Below are 26,287 nucleotides of genomic sequence, written 5' to 3' on the forward strand. Positions count from 1 at the left end.
TAAAAAAAAAAAAAAAAAAAAAAAAAAATATATATATATATATATATATATATATATACTGTATGGTTATTATGTTCTCACTGATTTATAAAAAAGAATAGAGGTTAAACTTCTAACAAGGGAGTACCTTCATATTAAAGTTACCTCAAATGTGAGAAAGTTCTTGTTAGTTGAAGCAGTCTACCTTATTAATTTTTTATCATGTTATATTTTTAAAAATAAGAATGCTCTACCTCTCACCTTTCACAGTTGGACTTTTGTTACAGTATATTAGTGTCTTTGATAGACTTCTTATTTTAACAGACTGGCCCGTTTAGTTGAAACCATATATTCCTAAAGCTAATGTCCTAGCATTAATTAACCCAAATCAAAGTGTGAGGAACTTCAAAGTAAAGATAAATTGTAAAGAACTGACAAGGAAACTTGAAAGACCATTTATAATAAGTTGTATTTTTAACACCCATTTATTTTCCCTTGGGAGTCCAAAATCTCAGTGTGGGCATGGAGGCTGGAAAGACTGTTGGTTAGCATGCTTACCTCTGATGATGCCTTTAGTCATTGCTTTTAGAATTCAGCAGCAGATCTTCTTGAAACTGAAATAATTTACTTATTAGTGCTTATAATTAGCCAACACAATTAGTTGTGCTTTGGAGTTTGGCCTTTCTAATCTTTGTGGGTGCCCATAGTATAGGGTCTGGTGTGAGAGAGTCTTGCCTTCTTACCTTCTGGTATAACTACCAGAATGGTCACAAGGAAGTATTTCTTGTGCCCTGTCCCACTGTTTTCCTAGAATGTCGATAGCCATTCTTTCTGGTTCCTAGCCAAAGGTGTGCTCTGTGTGTAGGAAATCTAAATGGGTCCTTCTCTTTAGTCCAGGGGTCTGATCAAGTCAGGGGTTTTAGTAGTTTCATAGGGCTGTCATAATAAAATACCACTTCTGGCTTAAACACAAAAATGTATTGTCTCACAGTTTTAAAGACTAGAAATCCAAGATCAAAGCGTGGGCAGGTTTGGTTCCTTCTGAGGTCTGTGAAGAAGAATCTTCTCTGCCTCTTTCTAGCTTCTAGTGGTTTGCCGACAATCTTCGGTGTTCCGTGGCATGTAGAAGCGTCACCCTGATCTCTGCCTTCATCTTCACATGGCATTCTCCTGTGTACGTGTCTGTCTCCAAATTTGCCCTCTTTATAAGGACACCAGTCATATTGGATTAAGGCCTACCCTAATGACCCTGTTTTAACTTGATTACCTCTGTAAGGAACCTATCTCCAAATAATGTCACATTCTGAGGTACTGGGGGTTAGGACTCCAACATGTGAATTTGGAGGGGGGACACAATTCAATCCATAACAAAGATTGAGCTAGGTGGCGCTGGGCTGCAGTTTTAGGGAAGACTTAGTTCACTTCTGGCTCATGTATGCTTCTTGGAGGGGTCTCTGTCTCCTCAACCCTGGAAGTTTTGCCTTTCTGAGGTTTTGAGATTAGTATACTTTAGCCTCCCACCTTGTTCAGTATGATAATCTCTAGGTCCATCCATGTTGCTGCAAATGGCATTATTTCATTCTTTTTTATGGCTGAGTAGTATTCCATTGTATATATGTACCATATCTTCTTTATCCATTCATCTGTCGATGGACATTTAGGTTGCTTCCGTGTTTTGAGGAACCTCCATACTGTTTTCCATAGTGGCTGCACCAATTTACATTCCCACCAACAGTGTAGGAGGGTTCCCTTTTTTCCACACCCTCTCCAGCATTTGTTATTTGTAGACTTTTTAATGATGGCCATTCTGACCAGTGTTAGGTGATACCTCATTGTAGTTTTGATTTGCATTTCTCTAATAATTAGCTATGTTGATCATCTTTTCATGTGCCTGTTGGCCATCTGTATGTATTATTTGGAGATATATTTATTTAGGTCTTCTGCTCATTTTTTGATTGGGTTTTTTTTTGCTGTTGTTGTTGTTATTGAGTTGTATGTGCTGTTTGTACAGTTTGGAAGTCCTTGTCGGTCACATCATTTGCAAATATTTTCTCCCAGTCCATAGATTGTCTTTTCATTTTGTTTAGGTTTCCTTTGCCATGCAAAAGCTTGTAGGTTTGATTAGGTCCCGTTTGTTTATTTTTGTTTTTATTTCTATTGCCTTGAGTGACTGACTTAAAACATTGGTATGATTTATGTCAGAGAATGTTTTGCCTATATTCTCTTCTAAGAGTTTTATGGTGTCATGTCTTATATTTAAGTCTTTAAACCATTTTGAGTTTATTTTTGTGTATGGTATGAGGGTGTGTTCTAATTTCATTGATTTACATGCAGCTGTCTGTCCAGCTTTCCCAGTACCACTTGCTGAAGAGACTGTCTCTCTTCTCCATTGTGTATTCTAGACTCCTTTGTCAAAGATTAATTGACCATAGGTGTGTAGGTTTATTTCTGGGCTCCCTATTCCATTCCATTGATCCATATGTCTGTTTTTGTGCCAATACCACACTGTTTTGATTACTGTAGTTTTGTAGAATTGTCTGAAGTCTGGGAGAGTTATGCCTCCTGCTGTGTTCTTTTTCCTCAGGATTGCATTGGCAATTCTGGGTCTTTTATGGTTCCATATAAATTTTAGGATTATTCTTGTTCTGTGAAAAATGTCATGGGTAATTTGATAGGAATTGCATAAATCTATAGATTGCTTTGGTAGTATGGCTACTTTAACAATATTAATTCTTTCAATCCAAGAGCATAAAATATCTTTCCACTTCTTTGAATCATCTTCAATGTCCTTTATTAATGTTTTATAGTTCTCAGCATATAAGTCCTTCACCTCCTTGGTCAAGTTTATTCCTAGGTGTTTTTTTTAATGCAGTTTTGAAAGGGATTGTTTTTTTTTACTTCCCCTTTCTGATATTTCACTGTTAGTGTAAAGAAATGCACCCGATTTCTGTTACATTAATCTTGTATCCTGCTACCTTGCTGAATTCATTCATCAGTTCCAGTAGTTTTTGTGTGGAGTCTTTAGGGTTTTCTGTATATATAGTATCATGGCATTTGCATATAATGACAGTTTTCCGTCTTGAGATGTGGAGGATTTCATTCTGCCTTTCTAGCCACAGCTTCCCACTCACTGACAGCACGGCAAATGTCCCATGAGGAGAATGGCCTTGTATTTGGGGCTCCTCTGATTTTTATTTTGTCATGCTAGCCTTCACATACCAACATCACTGTGCTCTTTCCTTGAGGAAAAGGCCCTTTTGGGCCACACCCTGTCCTCAGCCTGTACCATCAGCAAATGTCCTTACAGAGGAAAACATCTGGTGATTGTCAGCTCACCCAGGGAGGGCTCTTCCCTTTCTGGGATTACAGTTCACCTCACCCTAATTGCTTCCATTGCTCTCTAATAGACTCAAAGATAGGATTTCTGCAATTTAGCTGTTCTTCCCTCTACTTGTTGGAGCAGAAGTGTTGGGCTACTATGTGTTACTACTGAGAAAGTGTTTTTCCTCTTCTTTACTACAGTGCAATACCCCAAGACCAGGGGGCCGTAAAGATTCTGGTTCTCCTTTCTTAATAATCTTCTAATTCCCCAAGGTCCCTCTTTTTATTAGGTCAAGGCAGTGATTTTCAATTTTCTGATTACAACTCAGAAGTGGTTTATAAATCAATTTAGCTACTTATGGCCAACATTTTTTAATAGCTTAGGAAATACTGTATGAAAGTGCATTACTTATAATAAAGAAATTTTGTTTTTACTGCGTCTCTCTGCAGTTCATTGCAACTCTTTATAAACCTTTAAATTATAAAATTGACTTTTTGAAAGCATGTGAATCCAAATAGAAAAAAAGAAAAACCCAACACTTCTGTGACAGGAATTGATAGCAGGGCAAATTTTGCTTTGTAAGTCACAGCAGGGAATGATGATTTGTGTGGACAGGGCCACATCCAGGTCCCACCCCAGGACTGAATCTTCCTGACATTCAGGAAAAGTAGACCCCCCCCTCCACCCCCGATCTGCAGGAGGTTGTCACTTCTTCCTTCCTTTCATTCATTCAACAAATATTTGCATACCTACTATTTGATAGATACTATTTTAAGTACGGGGAATACAGTGAATAAAATAAAGTCTCTGCTCTTGTGGATCTTACAGTCTCTGGAGGAAGACAGATTTTTATTTTTTTTTTTAAATATTCACGGTGTCAGGTGGTGGTAAGGACAAAGGGGATAGAATGACTTGTGGGCGGGAGTGGTGGTGGTCTTTTATGTGGAGTAGTTGAAAAAATCCTATCTTATAAGGTGATTTTTGAGCAGAGATCTGAAGGAAGTGAAGGAGCAAGTCAGATGAATTTCTGGGGAAAGAGTGTTCCAGGCACAAGGAAAACAAGTGCAAAGGCCCTAAGACAGGAATGTACTTTGGCACATTCCAGAAGCAGCAGAGAGGCCAGTTGACTGGGTATAGTGGACAGGGGGAGAGCAGAAGAAGATAAGGTCAAGACGTAGTGAGGGCCAAATCACATAGAGCTTGTAGGCCATAGTAAGGACTTTGGGTTTTGTTCTGAGGTGGGAAGTTGCAGGGAGAGATGAGCAGACTTTCACTGAAAAGGATCAGATTGTCTGCTATGTTAAAAAGAACTCTGTGGGAACAAGAGAAGAACTGGTGTATTGGTGAAAGGAAAAGAATAGCCAAGGATTATATTAAGATTTTGACTGAGCCTCCGGGGCAGTGAGTTGGCCTTACTGAGATGGGAAGGCCTGTAGAGCAGGTGCAGAGGGCGCTCAGCAGTGCAGTCTGGGACGTGTTACATCTGATCCAGGTAAAGATAGTGGGTAGATATTTGCATTAAAAAACCTGCAGCTTGGACAAAAGTTTGGGATGGAGATCTAAAGTTAGGGGTTGGAAGTATATAGGTGGTTTTTAAAACCACAAAACTTCATGAGAGCACCTTGCGGGGGAGTGAATGTATTGTAGATGGACAAGAGGACTGAGGACCAAGCCATGAAAAACTCCACAATTTAGAAATTGTGAAGGTGAGAAGGAATCAGCCAAAAAGATTGAGAAGGAGAGAGCACTGAAATAGGAAGAGAGGGAATTCCCTGGCAGTCCAGTGGTTAGGACTCTGTGCTTCCACTTCAGGGGGCATGGGTTCCATCCCTGGTCAGGGAACTAAGGTCCCACAAACCACGTGGCATGGCCAAAAAAAAAAAAAAGTTACTATTTCTGAAATAGGAAGAGAACCAAGAGAGTGATGCCCCAGTAAGTGAAGGACTTGCTTCAAGAAAGAGGGAAGCGATCCATCGTGTGGAACACTACAGAGAAAAGAGGGAGACAAGTCCTGAGAACTGGCCGTTGGATTGGTGAGGGAGACATTGTCAGGAGGCTCCATCTCACTGTGTCAAGTGGGTTCCGGTGGAGATCGGTAGGGACAGAATCTCTGATGGCTTCACAGGAGATTAGGAGAAGAGGAAGTGGAGATCATGAGTGTGGATAAGAAATTTTGCTGTAAAGCTGAACAGAGAAGTGAGTGGTAGCTGGAGGAGTAAATGGGGTTAAAGAAGGGTTTTTCTGTTTATTTTTGCTAAGATGAAACTGTGCTGATGCCAAGGACACAAAAGAGAAAATGTGAAGATAGAAAAGAGCCACTGGGCTTTCCTGGTGGCGCAGTGGTTGAGAATCCGCTTGCCGATGCAGGGGACACGGGTTCGTGCCCCGGTCCGGGAAGATCCCACGTGCCGCGGAGCGGCTGGGCCCATGAGCCATGGCCGCTGAGCCTGCGCGTCCGGAGCCTGTGCTCCGCAAAGGGAGAGGCCACAGCAGTGAGAGGCCCGCGTACCGCAAAAAAAAAAAAAAAAGAAAGAAAAAAGAAAAGAGCCACTGCTTGCAGGAGTTCAGGATTCACGTTTAGTAGGTGGGGGAATGGGCTGTGGTGCACAGTGGAGGTAGAGGCTGGAGTGGGGGCAGTTCACCCACACAGCTGGAAGGAAGGCGGGGCCGGGGCCAAGTCAGGTGAATTGTGGGTTGAGAGCTGGAGGCTGGTAGTTTGAGGTGGGAGTGTGAGGGACTTGTCTGGTGAGCTTTGTTTCTTCAGCTGAACGTTGGCTGAGAGTGAAGAGGGGGTGTTGGTGATGGAGGAAAGAGGAGGAGATGTAACATGGAAAAGTAGGATGCAGTAGAGCAGCTAGATCACAGCGGGGAACTGCATGGTGGTGAGTTAGAAACCGATCGGCCTGGTTGCAGTGTCTCCAGTGCCAGAGCGAGCACAGACTCCTTGTTTGTCCTTGGTAGTTCCTGAGGCTACTTCATGGTTGACCTGAGCTCCCTGCCTCTGAACTTTGTTGTGGTTTAAGGAAGTCACCTCAAACAAGCGAGGGTATGCGGAGTTCCTTGTCTCCTTAGTTCCTTAGTGAGTATCCATTCCCTTTGCTGGAGCCTCATTCCAGTCAAGAAAGGCCTAGCATGGATGATGCCATGGGAAGATTGATAGCAGTTGCTTGCCTTCAGAGTAAAGAATGAGGAGCTTTTTTTTTTTTTTTTTTTTTTAGAACTGACCCAATTTTGGACAACACCTAGGCATTGTTAGCTAGGTCAGAATATAGGCGTATTACATACAAAGAGCCACTTGTTTAATGCACAGTAGATGATTGCCAAGGCAAGCTTGCCTTTTACCTGCCTCTTGCCAGCTGGCTTTCTATATAAGGAACAGATTTTACCCTCTGTGGCCTGCTTGTTATTATCTTAGTAACTAAGCAGCTAGTCTTAAGCATTTATGTCCTTAATACTAGGCCACACTATCAGGTCGAAGCTCTGATTTGGGGACTGGGGTTGTTCTCGAGCACCAGCCCAAGTGCAGCTACGGAGCTTGTGCTTGTGATCATAGCTCCACCTCTGTGAGCCTTCCTTTGCTAGGGCTGGAATTTAGCCTGTCAGCTACCTCTTGTCATGTTACAGGGGCCCAGGGAAACCTGAAGTCATAGGATTTTAGAGCAGAAAGGGAAATCGGAATGTGTACATTTAGCACGTCTGGCTTCACAAAGTCTGGCTCTCATAGCTCCTGTAGGGACCTGGAACTGAATAAATGTGTTTCATTGTGATATCTAATTATGTTGTTAATCCAAGAGGTGAAATGTCTAAACAGCAGACACAGAAAGCAAATAATCCAGACTTACAGTTTAGCCAGGCTTATGGACTGACCATTTACTTTTCGACCCTAAAATTTACTGAGCATGAACTTTATGTCAAGCACCAGTCTGATGCTTTACAAATATTAACTCATTTTGCAACACTCTGAGATAGGTGCTATTTTCCCCCACTTCACGGGTAAGTAAATTAAGGCACAAATAAATGGTTTAAGCAACATGGCTCAGGTCACAACCACAAAATGGAAGAGACAGGATTTGAACACAGGCAGTCTGGCTTGAGAGCTTGTGCTCTTAACGACTAACACTCATACCCTTTACCCTCATGGCAGAGAGTGAAAAAATAAATCTAGATTCCATAATAGTAGATTCCAAGAATCCTTTAACTGCTTACATTGTCTTCTCTAATGAAGGTGCCAGGATTCTGGAAGAGACAATAGCAGAAACCAAGAAACTTAGGCTCTCATTTCTTGCCTGGTTTCCCAGGAATGAGTGCATTCACAGTCATCAACTCATAAGGTTGAAAATAATATTTTAGTGACAGCTGTGTACACCTGAGTTAAGGAGAACCAACAGCTATTGTGGGCCTACTAGGTGTGGGTTTCTGCTGGGCCTCTGTATGTGTTACCTCGCTGAGGGATCTCAGCAAATGTGAGAGAGAGTGTTATCCCTGTTTTACAGATGAGAAAATGAGGTTTGTGCAGCAACATTTCCCACTTACTATGTTCTAAAGAATGCTGGTGTCTGATATCTCTCAAGGTGCCTGTTAGAAAGGCAAGGGATAGGGGAGGAGGGGTGGATTTTATGGCCAAAAATGTTTGGGAAATGCTGCTTTATAAAAAGCAGCATTATATCCTTCTGTACTATCAGTTCCCACCCCTACCAAGAGTCTTAGTATGTTAAAAGGCTTTGAGAAGTCCTTCAGTAAAGAAAACCTGTTCAAATTTGTTAATCTGTTATTTCCCAAACATACTTGATCACAAAATCTTTTTTTCAGTGGCAGATACTGAAAAAAAGTTTATTCAGTTGTTCACATCATGGTTTTGGGAATCACTGTCTTAGAGCACTGACCTGCCAAGGTCTCATGGCAGGTGGGGCCGGGCATGAGGCCCAGCTCTGCGTGTCCCCCGACCCTAAGCTCTCATGCCTACCCATCTGCCTCCACACACCTTGAAAGTGCGGCTATTTTTCCCTGACTTCATCGTTCAGATATTCTTATGACTTTAAGTGTCAGATTTTGAGTAACCAACTCTGGTACCTATTTCCATTCCAATATGAACATTGAAACAAGTATTACCACCACCATTCCTACCTTCCATAGTTCACTAGAAAGCCCGTAATTGGTTACATAGCCTTAAAGCTGTATAGAATTACAATTTTGAACATCTGATTCAACTTTTTTTTTAATGTTTGTTCCTAATTTTTCCCTTCCCCAAAGACTCTTCAAAGTTAACTTCCACCAAACAAACCTATTAAATGATCTACTGCCTCCTGACATCATAAAGAACAGAACTGTTCCCAAAACTCACCCCTAGTCATCCTGGTTTTTCATGTCCTTCAAAAATCATCTTACACACTCTGTAGGTGAGGTAGCCCACATGTATTCCTACAAAGGAGGAAGATATTCCCTGAAAACTGTCTTCTCTAGCAATCTAACATGTGGAAAAACCAGCCTGGAGAGCAGCTCAAAGATGCCACTTTATGCGTTGAGCCAGACAGAATCCTCTCTGCCCAGGGACCAAACATCACAGTTCCCCTTCTACGGAAGTTCCTTCCTCACCGAGTGTGCGGGGCTTCTCTCCATCCCTCCCCTGCACTTTGGAGAAGTGCCATCAGGCCCCAGCAGAGGCCCACCCACTCTCTGACCACACGTCTCAGCTGGGCCATGTCTTGCTGATCAAGGTTCATTGTCACCAAAACAGTTGTCAGGAAGCAATGGTTTCCAATCCTTGGAGAACTCTACTTTTAACATCTAGTTGTCAGTAGTATCCTCAAGGGTTGGAGGCTCAGATCTCTTACGTCAGAAAACAATCCAGAATTGTTCATAGGAATGGTGTAAGGGTGGTATAAGCTGTTACAGGTAAAACTCATAGAATGATGCCTAGTGCAGAGTAAGTGTAATTTATTTGCTATAATTTTTAGCAACATCAGTTATGGAAACAGAATAGCCAAAGTTGATTTATTATAAGATAGTTACTGAGTGATAGGAAGTCCAATTACATTTGTGGAGAATTTTATTTTTTTAATTTTTATTATATTAAGTTTGATAAAAGATAATTATTTAACCAAAAAAAAACATTCCATGTGAGAGGGAGAAGCTGACAAAAATGTTGGTTCTTCCCTGGTCATTTCTGTGACATTTATCACCTTTCTTCAGAAACCTCTACATCTATATTTGAAAGAAAAAAAATGAGGAAAACAAAGGACTGGGGAGTTTGTAACTTTTTCAAAAGTATAAGGAAATAATTGTTTTATATGAATATATGAGATAAAGACTCACCTTGTCAAAATTCGAACTAAATTTTTTGTCAAGTAAGATAGCTGTGATCATCAAGTATTCATTGATTATCCATTGAGGTGCAGAAAGGTGTGTTTTATGTAAAATTGTATCTTAACTATAAAACCTTTTATAAAATCTATTTATGAGGTAATAGGGTTTTGCTTTAAAATAATGGATAAAAAGGTGATGTGCATTACGTGGTAAAAGAATTCCTGGATACTGATGTGATATGTTACACCCAGGAAAAAAAGGTCTTGGGATTTCCAGCTTGAATAATTTGATAACTTGTGGGATTATTAATAAAACTAGGGGTATCAGGGGAAGAGGGGAATATATGGAGGAATGATGATGGAGGTTTGTTTTAGATAGCAATCCCCAGGGTCAGGGGTGGAGTGGCAGGGGTATGTTAAAATGTTCGGGTGAAGAAGTATTAGCATTAAGGAGTTGGAAAACCCTGTTTTTGCATGAACTGAGTTTGAGGTTTTGATGGAATAGCCAGATGGAGTTGACTAGCGATAAAGTGGCAGCACAGATTATTACTATTTCTGAGTCCACTAGACTCCGAAGTAGGTATGTGGATGCACTGTCTTACCCAACCTCAACATAGAGGTGACTAGTCTCTCTTAGGAAATTGTCCTCAGAGGATTTGGATCATTTGGACTTAAACCCAGGCCCCTCTTTTGCCAAAGCCCCAGTTCTTATTCTGATCCCCTGGGAATAATACAGTTATTCATACTTATGCTATTGTATCTTTATAAGAAAAAAATGCATCTGGACTTGTTAGTGCCTTATTAAAATAGTGGAATAATATGTAGACTGTACATGTTTATAAAAATAAATGGGTTATTTGTGGTTTTAACTTTCCCCCCAGTTTATCTATCACACACAGTTACTCCTTTTCTGTCTACATGACATGACAGATACAGTTTGTCCCACTTCTCCCTTCCAGCTTACCTGCTGACAATACCACCCATGACAATAGATTTAGGACTTTACAAATGTCTATTAATTTGCCATATGCTTTTAAACTTTAGTGGTTCAGAGGAAAAAAATATATCAGTGCTTAAAATATTCTTCCTAATTCTGATGACTGATTCAACTTTTTAATGTAACTGACAAATACCTAATGGAAGAATGGTGTTTACACTACACACCATGCTTAGGCTTTCCAGTTAAGCCAAGTTCCAGATTCTTTGCTTAGAAAATACCCACCTTGAGTCTCCTAAGAAGTCATCAAAGTAGTTATCAATAGTAATGCCCCCTTATCTTGGTGGCAAACAGTGTCCACAGGGAGTTGTTAAGTTGCTTTAAATTATTAGGCAAACTAGAGCTTACTGAGTTAAATACAAATCATGGAAGAACAGTTTGGGATGAAAGAAAGAAGAACTTAAAGGATTTCTCCATGAAACACAAAAATTACTTATATAAATAGTTAAGACCTTTTTAAGATCACAGAATCTTAGATAGCCAGACAGTGATTTTTTTTCCCCTCCCAACTCATAGCCCTTACCGCAGGAATTAGAGATTTAGTGGGAAGTTTATATCGATTTTAATGTGTGTGTTAGATATGTATGTGTCTGTCTAGTTAACCTCTCTAACTCATGATATTTTCATTATTCATTGTCCCCCTAGATACGAAATGTGGAAACAAATCAGTGTCTAGATAACATGGCTAGAAAAGAGAATGAAAAAGTTGGAATTTTTAACTGTCACGGTATGGGAGGTAATCAGGTGAGTATTTTAGTAAAGCTTTAAAGGGGTAATTTTTGGATTTGTTTTAATCTTCTTCCTTTTTTTTTGTGGTATGCGGGCCTCCCTCTCTTGTGGCCTCTCCCGTCGCGGAGCACAGGCTCCGGACGCGCAGGCTCAGCGGCCATGGCTCACGGGCCCAGCCGCTCCGCGGCACGTGGGATCCTCCCAGACCGGGGCGCGAACCCGGTTCCCCTGCATTGGCAGGCGGACGCGCAACCACTGCGCCACCAGGGAAGCCCAATCTTCTTCCTTTTTTATTTCATGACATCATTCAGGAAATATTTTCCTACCTTTAAAGAGAAAATAATAAAGACCTTTAGGAGAATAGAGCCTTCAATCTAATGATTATTTTTTAAATGAAACATTTGTAAAAGGCCCTTTCTGAGAACTGTGTTTACATTGTTGTACATGAGATTTATTCTGCCCTTTTTAGTCAAACAGATGACAACCCTTGACAGTACACTCAGTATATACAGAGAACTTAAGATCATTTTTTTTCCTTCTCTGCAAAAATAGTTGTGTCTTTTCTGAGTCATTTATTCTCCATTACACTAATAAAGTTCAAAAAGCATGTATCTTGAAATACTTGTCTTTTTCCCTGCCAGATTCTTGGGCATATAAAACGCTAATTTATTTTGCTGTTAAAGCTTATACGTGTGCATTTTTGTTTTTCAGGTTTTCTCTTACACTGCCAACAAAGAAATTAGAACAGATGACCTTTGCTTGGATGTCTCCAAACTTAATGGCCCAGTCACAATGCTCAAATGCCACCACCTAAAAGGCAACCAACTTTGGGAGTATGACCCGGTGGTAAGTTATCCAGTTGAATATAGGAATAAAATTGGGTGTCATTGGGTGTATTGTATAAAATACTTTATATCTAAAAGAATGAATTCTTGTGGAATCTGCATATGGATCACATTGTTCTTATACTCCAAGAATTGACAGATAGGAAAAGCAATATAAGTAAAATAAACATATTTTAATCTCTCCAGTAATTAAATTAGTATTGCCTCCAGTCCCTGGGTCCTTGTTGTTACTATGTAATCACTCTTCCCTCTGTATGTCCTTAAGCTTTGCCAGCCACTGTGGTAGAAATGGAACAGTAAGTAGGCTTTTAAAATTACCCAATTAAACATTGAGGTAAAAGGTGAGATTTAATTAATGAAATTCTCTGGCTCAATGATTTTTCAGTGACATATATAATAAAACTATTTGTCTTTGCTTTCCTCTGGAGCCACTCCCTCTCCCCACCTGCTATATGTTGTACTCAAATAGAGGTACTTAAAAGCAATCAAAGCATCTTCAGTAAACCTCTCTTCCTTTCCTCATACCTGGCTAACATCCCAGCTTATGCTTTTTTGCTCTATGGTTCTGGAACCAGCACCAGCATCTTCAATACTTTCTCTGGTTCTTTTTCTTCCACTTACAAGCACTGGTTTTCTTCTTCATGTTGCGACAGACTTTTGTTCCTGTTTTATTTTCTACATACCATCCTACTTTTCTCCTGTGCTGTATGATGGCGAGTGAATAGCTGGCACTTGTGCCTCTGGTTCTTCAGCCTGGCTCCTGCCTTGGTCTGACACTATATAGAAACAGCCCCTGGATGCAAAGCCAGGACATTCTCGTCTCTTTTTCTTAACTTCTCTGTAGCATTTACTATTGCTAAGCAGATGATCTTTTAAAATCCTCTTATCCGTTGGCTTTAGATGCACTACTGTTTAGTTTCTTCTCTTAGCTTTTTCTCTACTTCTTTTGTCTGCTTGGCTCACTCTGCTGCTTCATTCTGCCCCCTCAATGGAGATGTCCAAACCAAGCTGTGACTTTGGCTGTCTTTTCTCCGTATACTGCATCACATACAAGCCCTGGTCTACTTTTCATCTTTGACCAGCTATTCCCTGAACATATCCTGTACTTTCCCACTTTACATTTAAGATCATACAGTTCCATCTGCCTAACAAATCCTGCCTGTTCTTGAGAGCCCAGAATTGACATCACTTCCATGGATCCCAGCCAGAAATTAGCTCTGTCTTAATTACAATTGTCTCTGACCCCTGTAATTCTGTGCTTCTTTGTAGTTATTTATCTACCAGTCTTTTTCTCCACTATTAGATAGTTAGATCCTGGAGGGAAAAGACCATGTTTTATAAATCCTGGGTCTCTCTTCACAGTATCAAACAACTATAGTTTAAAAAAAAAAGTGTGTGTGTGTGTGAGAGAGAGAGAGAGAGAGTGCAGTAGCTCAGTTAATGACTATTGGAAGTGGCCTGAATATTCTGTTGCAGCGTTTTCCATGGTGCATGCTGTTGCCGTTTTGGGTGTAGCTGCCCCAGGTCCTGCAGGATATATGGCATCTCTGAGTCCAGACAGTAAATGCCAGTGGCACCCCACAGTCATTGCGAAGCCAAAATATTTTGAAAATTAAAAAGCCTCCCAATTGTATATGTTCATTGAAAAATGATGGTATATTTAATTAGGTAATATAAACCTATTTATAGTAGCATGAACAAATACTGGTTTATTTTTTTCTTAAGTCTGGATGTAAGTGGCTTCTGGCATGGATTCAGTGACAATGATGTCAGGGATAATATTGCAGCAATATTCTTGGCTTTTTCTTGTGGCCTCTAGAAGGCTGCTACAGTGCTCACCATCACTCCCAACTCAAGATGGGAAGAAGGGAAGAGGAATGTTGCACTACTGCTTGAATTGCTCTTTATCAGGAAAGCCAAAGCTTTTCCTGGATCCCCCCGCAGCAGGCTCTTGTGTGCCCCATTGGCCAGAGCTTCATCTCATAGTGATCCCCCAGCTATAAGGGGAGGCTGGGAAAGCAGGCATTTGCATTTCCAGTCTTTATGGTGTGATGTGGCCAGGAGACAGGGAGTGGGAATGGCCATTGGCAGACTGTATAAGATATACAGTCTACCACAACAGTTATTCAAAAGTAAATGTTTGCTTAGAAATTAAGGAGCTAGAAGTGATTTAGGATATTTTGAAAGAACCAGTTATGAGTGTAAAGTTTTAAAACCCCTGGAGCACTCTGCAAGGTGTCTTCCCTGAGATTAAATTCTAGTATTGCAGGCTGGGTTCTCCCAGAAGCAGACTCCACTCCAAGGTCAAGCTTAGTGTTCAGGATGTTTATTAGGGAGCATCCTTTAGATCAACACCTGTGAAAAGGGAGACAGAAGAATGGCAGAGGGAGGAGTCAAGCTGCGATGTGGGTCCCACAGTCTGAGCTGACTGCACAGGGAGCTCCAGACAGCCCATCAGAGTTGTCCTGCCTCCATCAGTTGAAAACTGCAGTCTGGAAGAATAACACTTATGTCAGTAATGTATAAGCTAAACCTAAAGTCATGAAATCTTAGATTTCAAAGGAACCCTAGAAATAAAATTCAGGACCTTGTTTTTAATACCTGTAGACATTGAAGCCCAGAATGGAAGTTAATTGCCCAAGGTCAGAGCAGGTAAATGGTGTTACTAGATCTCAGACAGACCTGGGATTCTTAATCCAGGATTCTTTGCACAATACCATACTATCTTGTATTAAATTTGTATTTTATATCTTTAAGTCTTGTTTATAGTATATATTGCAGAGAGTTTATGACACCAGGCTCTTTTGCTTTGACTACTTGTAGCTGTCCTTTCTGTAGATTTTGACACAGTTATATCTAGAGATTAGGGGTAGAGGGCGGCAAATTATTTTTTTCTAGGCTGCAGGTGGACTTTATGCAATGATAACTATAGCTTTCATCCTCCTTTCAGAGGTTACAATTAGCCTGTTGCCTTAGTTACACTCTTTCTGTGTGGAAACTAGTCCGTGCTGATGGATCCTCTGCTGAGTACGGTGACCACAGTCCCCACAGAGTCACGAGCCACAGAACTCTGCCCCTGCTGTAAGCAGCCAGAGAGCTGTGTCTGGAACAGGGCTCTTCACCAGAGTCCTGGTCTCCTGAAGGGACGTTAGCTTCCTGTAATTATAGGGATTCTGTCTTAATTTTGAGCAGTTAAATACCCAGCATGTATCAATAACCTCTGTCTTTGTTACAAGTTTATTTTAATGATTCTAAATAAGTGAAATATTTTTTTTAAATTAGGGTGATAAAGACCGATCTCCCAACTGAGTTTTTTGTTGTGTTTTTTTTGCTTTTATTAATACTGACAGACAGTGGGCCTGATGAAGGTGGCCACTCAGAGAAGCTTTGAAGGGCCTTCTGGAATGTTTGGGGGGTTCTTTTTAAAGTGCTTTGTTTTTTTTCTTACAAATGACCAAAGGCCTTAGCAGCAAGCTGTGTGCTTCCGCTCTCTCAGGGCTGCCAGACTATGTCCGTGGCTACTCAGGATGTTGTAGTGAGTGCCTCTGAGCTGGGCGGCACTTTCTGTTCATTATCTTAACGTTTCCACACAATTCTAGAAGTATTCTTGTCCCCATTTTATAGATGAGGTACCTGGGGCTGAGAGAGGTTTTTGCTCAGGGGCATATTGTTGACATGTGACAAATCTGGGTTCACTACAGAAATGTCTGACTGCAAAGTGCATCCCCTCAAGACAAACTACAAAGCATCTGCATAAAAGTAAAAACAGCCCCAGCCATGCTGACTTTTCCCAGTCTTTTTGTGTATGTATGTATGTATGTACATGTACATGTATGGCTGCGTTGGGTCTTCGCGCAGGCTTTCTCTAGTAGCAGAGAGCGGGGTCTACTCTTCATTGTGGTGCGCAGACTTCTCATTGCTGTGGCTTCTCTTGTTGCAGAGCACGGGCTCTAGAGTGCAGGCTCAGTGGTTGTGGTGCACAGGCTTAGCTGCTCTGCGGCATGTGGGATCTTACCGGACCAGGACTCGAACCCGTGTCTCCTGCATTGGCAGGCAGATTCTTAACCACTGCACCACCAGGGAAGCCCTTCCCGGTCTTCTTGTTATGCATTTATTGGAACTAAAGTATCTAACACTGACCCTTCGATATTACTGAAGTCAGTGTTGAGAGTAAACTGTGACATCTACAAATGTGCACTTCCTTTTGCCAGCTTCCACATGGACCATAACACAGAAGTGACTGAAAGCTAAAGTAGCTGTATTGTATATAGTCATTAGGTTTTGCTTTGTTTGAAGTTCAAATAGGTACAAAAGAGGCCTTATGAAAATGAAATGTTCCTTATGAAAATTAAATGATAAAAGAATTACATTAAAATAGATCCGTGAGTAAAAATGTGTTAATAAACATATTTCCTTATAGTTACATACTTATTAAGATAACGCTGAATGCAAATTCCTACATAGCTGCTTTGGAGTTCTTCACCTGACCAGGGCTTGGTATCGGATTCATTAGTATGGTCACTATGTGTCTGTTAACTCTCATCTGTCATGTTCTTTTGAAATTATCCTAAAAATCAACATGACAGCATCAAGTCTGGAATGCAGACAAGTAGAGAGGAAGGTATATAGCCACATCTATCAGCCACTTATTAAGGACTGTTTTATAAATCTTATGATTTTGAGACTTCAAAAAGACCTGAGTTTCTAAGGACTTGAAGGTTGGAATCACAGAATTAATTTGAACAGCCTTATCATGGGAAAATGAAGCAGTTTTGAGATAGCTTTTTGAAAATAGGTTGAGGATCCTAAATTAGGAATCACTAATCTGATCACTTTTTTAGGAAGCTGAAGCACAAGAAAGTAAAATTTCTCACAGTATTACAGAGCTTATGGCAGAATTGGGACTTAGAATTGAGGTCATCTGACTGCAAATCCAGCAGAATGCACTGTACCCCCAGTGCCTTTCTCCCCCGACGTAGCTCTTAATGCTGTCTTTACACGGATACATTTCTCCATTGTCTTAAAAAATTTATATTTCAAAAACAAAACCCTTTTCTATGGAGGAATTTCATAATCACAAAAAATGATGGTTGAGGTGTTTTGGTTTTGTTTTCCACTTTCATATTAAGACTTCTTTCCTGTCGTTTTCAGAAATTAACCCTGCAGCATGTGAACAGTAATCAGTGCCTGGATAAAGCCACAGAAGAGGACAGCCAGGTGCCCAGCATTAGAGACTGCAATGGAAGCCGGTCCCAGCAGTGGCTTCTTCGAAATGTAACCCTTCCAGAAATATTCTGAGACCAAATTACAAAAAAAGAAAAAAATAAGGATTGACTGGGCTACCTCAGCATACATTTCTGCCACATTCTTAAGTAGCAAAAAAGGAAAAGTGCTTTCCTCCTGCAGGATGTAAGGTTTATCAGCCATTAAAACTTAAACTGCTCTCTTTCACTTAGCTGTGAACCGGCCTTCCTGTCCAAGGACGTGAAACTACGTAGTAGCGAGATTGTGCACACTGATGTTTACAAGATTAAAAGAGTTTCATCAAGAATCATTGTAAAGAATATTCAGACTGAAAGAATCTATGAAATGTGCTTTCCAGAGAGCTTCACCTTTTATGGTTTGCTTGCACATCAGTAATTTTTGCTGAATGTGCTGTTATAATGAAGAGATGTCCAAGATTTTTTTTCTGATTAGAACTGGTAGCCAGTGTATTAAATATTGATATAAAAATAAATGAAAGAGAACTGGAACCAGATTCAGAATCATGAAAACATTTTTACAACAATTAAAAAAACTATATTAAACAGGGTTTAAAGGAAATTAAAACAGAACTATGAGAAGTACAATTTGTTATAGTATAGTATCAAATTTCTATATAGATTTTATACCTCAGTGGGGGAAAATAACTGATTCCAATGACATTCATTCTGTTTTCATCTGTGATAGTCATGGATGCTTTTTTTTTCCTTGGGGTGCTGAAATTGAGCTGAAAAAGTGGCTCCTTGAACGTAGTTTTAATTGCTTTCTACAGTTTTTTTTATTTGGTTTGTGAGCTGTTGGAATTGTAATTTTTAATTGCCTTCAAAAAATGGAGATTTAAAATAATGTCTGGTTTCACTGAACAAGTTTGATATCTCAGTTGCTCTTGGGTCAACTGGCTTATAGACTTTCTCTCACACACAAATTTCTTATTAGATTTTCAACTTCCTAACTTGATTCAGCTGATTATGTTTAATACCCAAGATTCATACTACTGTACTACAGATTTGTTTTCACAGCAATAAATCTTCTGTTCTTTGTTTATGATTCCACTCAACAGACGGCCTGCAGAAGTGATTTATTATTTGGGTATTTGGAGATGATACGTTTGATGGTATTTTGGAAAAAACTTTTTTCACTCCATACTCAGATGTGCTTCATTGTCAAGTGCATATTTAGATTAGGTTCTTGAATTGTAATGTTGATCTGCTGCTTTTTTTTAAAATAAAATTTGACTGAAAATGTTTAATTGGCATTTTTTAATGAGTTAGCTGAAGAAGTGCAGCTATTATTCCATATTATTAGTCCTGCATTTCTTCCCTAAATTCCATTTAGGTTAAATCTGTTTTATTTTTCTGATTTTTAATACAAGATAACCTGAGTATTGATTAAAGTTGACTATCAGATTGTTTTAATCATAGAAAGAAAATCTGATTGATTGTGACATTTTTCCTGCTATGTGAAGCAATCCATTGGTAAAAGTGCATATATTTTTCTTCCTATGTGTAAGATTATATTTAATATTTCCTTTGTCAAAGGCTCTCACTGCAGGCAGTGCTATTTCTTGTGCCTAAAAATGTTTCTGAAAGTTGTTGCATCACTAATGATGCTTGCCAAGTTGAGTGTACAGAAAGTTTCTCATATCCTGTTCAAGTTAATATCAAGCACATGTGGATGCTTTAGGGTGAGGCTGTAGTACAGAATGCATAAATTTTGTCCCCAGGAAATCTGAGACAAAGGAGGTGCTGGATGGGGTTTTTTTCCTATTCCATGAGCTGTGTTAATTCTTAGGCCTTATGCTTGAATAAACCAGATGTCTAATCAATAAATTATTTTCATGCTCAGAATTTCAGGTTTTTGTACTCTAGTGTAGGTTGGTCTTATTTCTTACTGTAAGAAAACTTAACAGCAATGTGATTTAAGGTTTTGTTGTGTTTTTTAAGAGGGGGATGTGAGTGATTTAATTCATGGGTACTTCTTTTAGAATCTGACAGATAATCCCATTGCTTTTATTTTTCTAATTAAAGAATTCCTAAGTACTTTGAAAATATAAAATATTCCTGAATAGTTTTGCTTTACATTGGTTTTATTTGAAGTTAAAATAGATCCCTGTTCTTTATAGCTATTTGTAGATTAGGCAGTGTGCTAAACACTTAAAAATTAAATTGGGAAGAAAGGAATGAATGAAAAAGCAAAGGATGAAAAGATGGGATTATTACTTGACTAGTGAATAATTTGTAAATGTGACAGTTAAGGACAATTTGAATCTCACCAATCTATTCACCCTACTCCAATCCCAACCCATTTTAATATGTCTTTCTGTTCTAATTGGGATCTTGAAAAATAGTACTTTGTTCACCATTCTGCAAATAAAAGGCAGCATGTAGGTCATGTCCTCATTTCCCTATTCTACATTCAGCTGCAAAACAAAGGCTCCTCTGTAAAGATTTGGTGCTGTCTCCGTTTTTTAAGAACTATACCAAGAACAGATTTAACTCCAGAATTACATATTGTGCAAAGGAGAAGGAAATCAGAAAGAAGGTAGTATTTCTGAGGTGATAACTGTAAAAAGGTATACAAAGAGTGAATCACTTTTTACTGTTCGGAAAATCAGATGTTTCCAATTATTTGACACTGCTCCTATTCTCTGATTTCTTGAAGTGTTTGCTTGATAAATCTACCAGAACTGACAATTTTGCAGGATATGAGGCAAAACTCAGTTGTACTGTCTATATACTAGCAACAAACAATTGAGAATTAAATTTTAAATATATAATTTATCATCAAAGAAGGCAAATACCTCAAAAGTAAGGTAACAAGAGAGGTGCAAGACTCCTACCCGGAAAACTACAAAACATTGTGAGAGAAACTGTAGAACACTGCAATCAATATGTTATGTTCATGAATTGAAAGACTACATACTGTTAAGATCTCATTGCCCACAAATTGATCTACAGATTCAATGAAATCAAAATATGAGGCTTTCTTGTAGAAATTGGCAAATATATATGAAATGCAGCAGACCCTAAATAGCCAAGAAAATCTTGAAGAAGAAAAAAAAAGTTGGAAAACTTTACACTACTCGATTTTATGACTTGCTTTAAAGCTACAGAAATTGAGTGTGGTACTAGAGTTAGGACAGACACAGATCAATGGATAGTATAGCGAGTCCAGAAATAGACCCACACATATATAATTACTGACTTTGAACAAAAACACCAAGCAATTCAGTAAGTTGTTATGGAATGTGTTTTCAGTTAGACCTGGAGTAATGATACCTGTATGAGAAAACACCATTGATGCAATGCGCATTTATTCAAAATGGATCAGAGACCTAAATGTGAAGGGCAAAGCAAATCTTGTAGAAGAAAACAGTATTTCCATGACTCTCAGGATAGGCAGGTATTTTAGGACACAAAAGATGTCAACCGTAAAAAATTAAAACTGATAAATTTCACCAAAATTAAACCCTTCTCATCAAGAAGATACTATTAAGGTGAAAAGGCAAGCCATGACCAAGGAGAAAACATTTGCAATACATGTAAATGACAAAGGATTCATATGCAGAAAAACAACTTGTAAAAGCCATTTCAAAAGCAACACAATATTAAAATCAATGACTTGAATACACATTTCACAGAAGCTATCCAAATGTGCAACTAGCACAGGAAAAGGTGCCCAACATCAGTCATCAGGGAAACGCAAAATGAAACCACAAGGAAATCACACTGCATACCTGCTGAATGGTGAGAATGTGGAGCAACTGGTGCATGTCATTTGGTATTGTCACCTTGGGAAATAGCTTGCCAGTTCCTCATAAAGGTAAACATATGCCTACCCATGACTCAGTGACTCTATTTCCACAGATACAACCAAGAGAGACGAGTATATGGACCCACAGCAAGATTTGTGCAAGAATATTCTCATAGTTCCAAACTGGGAACTACCCAAATATCCATCAACAAGTTAGTGGATAATCAAACTAATGGTATATTTATACACTGGGATATTAGCCTGCAATTTTAAAAAGTGAATTCCTGATAGAACAACAAGGATAAGTCTAAAAAATGTTGAACAAAGAAAGCTAGACATGTTACATTTATATCAAGTTCAAGAACAGGCAAAGCAAATACAGAGTGGTTACCTCTGGGTGAGCACAGGGTGGAAACAAGCATGAGAGAACTTTCTGGAATGGTGGGAGTATTCTATAAGTGATTTAGATGATGGTAACATGCATAAACATTATTTAAAATTTTCTTGAGCTGTGTACTTAGGATATATGCATTTTATTGTATGTGAATTATACCTCAGTAAAGTACTGGGGGAAATAAGGAAGATAGCAAGATTTTCTCCACTGCTACAAAACACCCAGAGGCTGAATAAATTAAAACAAACATATTTGCTAGTGGGATGCTGAGCTCAGAAGAAAATATAGAAAATCCCTAATGTCTGGGGGAAAAAAGGATACATAAGCCACAGATGTAACTGCTAAACATGAAAGCCCTTCCTTTTCAAGGACAAAATATAGTAACCAGAGTTTGGGGAATAGGAGCAGAGGCCTGAACAAAGTTGGAGAATTGAAGATCTGCATAAAGCTGGGATAGTCAGAGGAGTTACATGTAAGGATAGGTAAAGAAGTCTGGCACCTTGTGAAGGAAACCAAAAAGTGATTGACTAACTCTGCCCCTCTTCCGAGTGTAAATGGTGATGAGGATGATGCCACCTCTGTAATCATAAGGCCTGCTTTTACATAGATCAAGGGTTTAATGCCGCAATCATAAGGTCTGCAGATCAAGAAAAAGTGAGTAGATTTATGGCCTTTGCTGGGAATCATTAGAATACAAGTCTTTTTGAAAAAACTCCAATACCCTACACTCCACAAATTATGAAATCACTATATAAAAGAGGAAGTGAGTCCCCAGTATGAATGTTAAAAAAAGAAAGTTTGCTGAAGACAAAGATGGTGGAATAGGAGGACGCTGAGCTCACCTCCCCTCACAAACACGTCAAAACTACAAATACATAGAAAGCGACTCTCACTGAGGTCGGCGTGGGGACTAGCAGTGTAACAGCTCTTCCACAACCAAGGCTGTAAAGAAAGATCCACACAGAGCCTGGTAGGAAGGGAAAAGAAGCAATCTGGTGGAGACCTGCACCCTTAGAGGAGGGAGAGATCACAGGCTGAAGGATCCTCCCTGGATAGTGAGGGGTTCCAGCCACTTACTAGGCACGCCAGCCCAGGGATCTGACACCAGCAAGATGAGCCCTTTTAGTTAGTTTGAAAACCAGTGGGGCTTACCTGAGGGCTATAGGAAACTGAGACCCCATTCTTGAAGGACACATGCATGGACTTGCTTACTTCTGATCACAGTGTGGAGGCAGCAGATTGAAAACTGCCTGGGGCTCTGGCCAGTTTGCCAGGACCACCCTAGCACACTCCCGAGCCTGCACTGGGCTCCTGCTCCAGTCCTTCTTGCTCTGGTGCTGCTTGCCACTAAGGCAGAAGCTGTAGTTTTCAATGAGCATATGCACACTTGGAGAGAACTGAGCCAGCTCAGACCCGGCCCTACCTCTGACCAGCCATTGCCAGCGAGCCCTTTGGTGCACACACACAGGAGGGAGCAAGGCTATCTCCAGGGTGGAGACCATCACGAGAGCACCAGTCCCTGCACGGACTCAGAAGGGAGTGAAGCTAGCTCCAGGGCAGAGAGGAGCATCACTGGAGCTTTGTATACATGTGGGAGGGGGCTGGGCCAGCTCAGTGGCATGGCATCAACCCCTCCTTCACCAATCCAGCCTCTAACCAAGGGGTGCACACCAGGGAAAAAGTGAAACCACAGAAGTGTAGCCCCAAGTCCTCAGGCCTCAGCCATATCCCAAACCAAGGTGGAGGCTGCTACCACACCTGGGAGAAACCCAACTCCCTTGCAGCTCCTGCTCCATCCCCTTAGGCCCCAGCCCTGGCCCCAGTAGAGCAGTTACAGCCATTGAACATAGGAAGGCCCCAGCTTGCACCTGGCTCTGGCTCTAGCCCCTCCAATTCCATTCTTACCTCCCACCAAAGAGGTGGCTCCCAGAACACCCCAGGGAAAGAGGCAGTTCATGCTCTTTTGAGAACCAGCTCTGCACCAAAGCTACTGGGCACACTCAGACTGCATAGAATGCTCCCATACAAGGACACACCTTTAAGACCAGGATAGGTAACTGTTTCACCTAATTTCATAGAGACATGGAAAGTTAAAATGAGCCTACAGAGAAATATGTTTCAAACAAAAGATCAAGGGGAAAAAAACCTGAAAAAACCCTAATGAAACAGAGATAAATAATTTACCTGAGAAAGAGTTCAAAGCAATAGTAATAAGAATGCTAACTGAACTAGGGGAAAGAACAGAATTGACACTGTAAGAATTTTAATAAGGAACTAGAAAATATAAAAAGAACTGGTCAGAGCTAATGGATACAATAACTGAAATGAAAAACATACAGAGGAAATTAACAGCAGATTAAGTGATACAGAAGAACTCAGAGCAATCTGGAAGACAGAATAATGGAAATTACTCGATCAGAACAGCAAAAAGAAAAACAAATTTTAAAAGTTGAGAATAGTTTAAGGGACCTCTAGGACATCAAGCATACTAAGATTTGCATTATAGGGGTCCCAGCTGGAGAAGAAAAAGGGGTAGAAAATATATTTGATGAAATGATGGCTGAAAACTTCCTAACCTAAAGAAGGAGATAGATATCCAGGTACAAGAAACACAAGAGTGCCAAACAAGATGAACACAAAGACACCTACAACAAGACATATCATAATTAAAATGTCAAAAGTTAGAATTCTAAAAGCCACAAGAGAAAAACAAAGAGTCACATATAAGGGAAGCTCCATAAAGCTATCAGCTGACTTTTCAGCAGAAACTTTGTAGGCCAGAAGGGAGTGGCATGATATATTTAAAGTGCTGAAAGGAAAAAACCTACAAGCTAGGATACTCTACCCAGCAAGGTTATCATTTAGAACTGAAGGAGAGAGAAAGAGCTTCTCACACAAGTTAAAACTAAAAGAGTTCATCAATACTAAATTAAAGGGTGTTAAAGGGTCTTCTTTAAGTAAAAAAGAAAAAGCTACAAGAAATAAATTATAGGAAGTGAAAAATCCCACTGGTAAAGGTAAATATATAGTAAAGTCTGTGGATCAATCACTTAAATATCCTAGTACAAAGGCAAAAACATTGTAAAATTAACTATAACTACAATAAACAGTTAATGGCTAAGCATGAAAATGTAAAATATGACATCAAAAACATGAAACAAGGGACCTCCCTAGTGGTCCAGTGGTTAAGACTATGCATTTCCACTGCAGAGGGCGCAGGTTCAATCCCTGGTCGGGGAACGAAGATCCCACATGCCGCATGGCACAGCCAAAACACAGAAGAAGAAAAAAAAAAAAACCACACAAAACATGAAACAAGGTGGGGGTAGTAAAAAATGCAGAGCTTTTAGAATGTGTTTTAACATTTTTAAACAAGTACATCAAGTAGATACAGTTATAGGTCAGTTATAGGTCAACATATATGAACTACACACTAACCACAAATCAAAAACTTACAATAGACATAAAAAACCTAGAGAGGAACACAAACATGACATTAAAGAAAATCATCAAACCACAAGAGACTAAAAGAAGAACAAAAGACCAGAGAACTACAAAAACAACCAGAAAGTGAATAACAAAATGGCATGCCGCAAAAAGAACATACCTATCAAAAATCACTTTAAATATCAATGGACTAGGACTTCCCTGGTGGCACAGTGGTTAAGAACCCACCTGCCGGGGAGGAGCTTCAGATGGCGGAAGAGTAAGACATGGAGATCACCTTCCTCCCCACAAATACATCAGAAATACATCTGCATGTGGAACAACTCCTACAGAACACCTACTGAACGCTGACAGAAGACGTCAGACCTCCCAAAAGGCAAGAAACTCCCCACGTACCTGAGAGGGGATTAAGAGCGCTGCTTAAAGGAGCTCCAGAGACAGGCAGGAGCCGCGGCTATCAGCGCAGACCCCAGAGATGGGCATGAGACGCTAAGGCTGCTGCTGCCGCCACCAAGAAGCCTGTGTGCGAGCACAGGTCACTCTCCACACCTCCCCTCCTGGGAGCCTGTGCAGCCCGCTACTGCCAGGGTCCCATGATCCAGGGACAACTTCCCCGGGAGAATGCACGGGGTGCCTCAGGCTGGTGCAACGTCACGCTGGCCTCTGCCGCCGCAGGCTTGCCCCGCATCCATGCCCCTCCCTCCCCATGGCCTGAGTGAGCCAGAGCCCCCGAATCAGCGGCTCCTTTAACCCCGTCCTGTATGAGCAAAGAACAGACGCCCTCCGGCGACCTACAGGCAGAGGCGGGGCCAAATCCAAAGCTGAACCCCGGGCGCTGGGCGAAAAAAGAAGAAAAAGGGAAATTTCTCCCAGCAGCCTCAGGAGCAGCAGATTAAATCTCCACAATCAACTTGATGTACACTGCATTGGTGGAAAACCTGAATAGACAACAAATCATCCCAAATTGAGGAGGTGGACTTTGAGAGCAAGATATATTATTTTTTCCCCTTTTCCTCTTTTTGTGAGTGTGTATGTGTATGCTTCTTTGTGAGATTTCATCTGTATAGCTTTGCTTTCACCATTTGTCCTGAGGTTCTGTCCGTCTGTGTTGTTTTTTTAACATCTTTATTGGAGTATAACTGTTTTATAATGGTCTGCTAGTTTCTGCTTTACAACAAAGTGAATCAGTTATACATATACATACGTTCCCATATCTCTTCCCTCTTGGGTCTCCCTCCCTCCCACCTTCCCTATCCC

General features: G+C 40.2%; 1 protein-coding gene across 1 annotated transcript in view; it reads left to right on the forward strand.

Moving 5' to 3' along the window:
• GALNT1 (polypeptide N-acetylgalactosaminyltransferase 1) overlaps positions 1 to 19,406 on the forward strand; it is an 82,506-nt gene extending 63,100 nt beyond the window's left edge. The window contains exons 10-12 of the mRNA XM_007119797.4: positions 11,246 to 11,344; positions 12,041 to 12,175; positions 17,326 to 19,406. Of these exons, the coding sequence (XP_007119859.2) occupies positions 11,246 to 11,344; positions 12,041 to 12,175; positions 17,326 to 17,472 (381 nt within the window). The 3' untranslated portion in view covers positions 17,473 to 19,406. The remainder of the gene's footprint in view (positions 1 to 11,245; positions 11,345 to 12,040; positions 12,176 to 17,325) is intronic.
• The last annotated feature ends 6,881 nt before the right edge of the window (positions 19,407 to 26,287 follow it).

The sequence above is a fragment of the Physeter macrocephalus genome, chromosome 19 (assembly GCF_002837175.3).
Source record: "Physeter macrocephalus isolate SW-GA chromosome 19, ASM283717v5, whole genome shotgun sequence".
NCBI lineage: Eukaryota > Metazoa > Chordata > Mammalia > Artiodactyla > Physeteridae > Physeter > Physeter macrocephalus.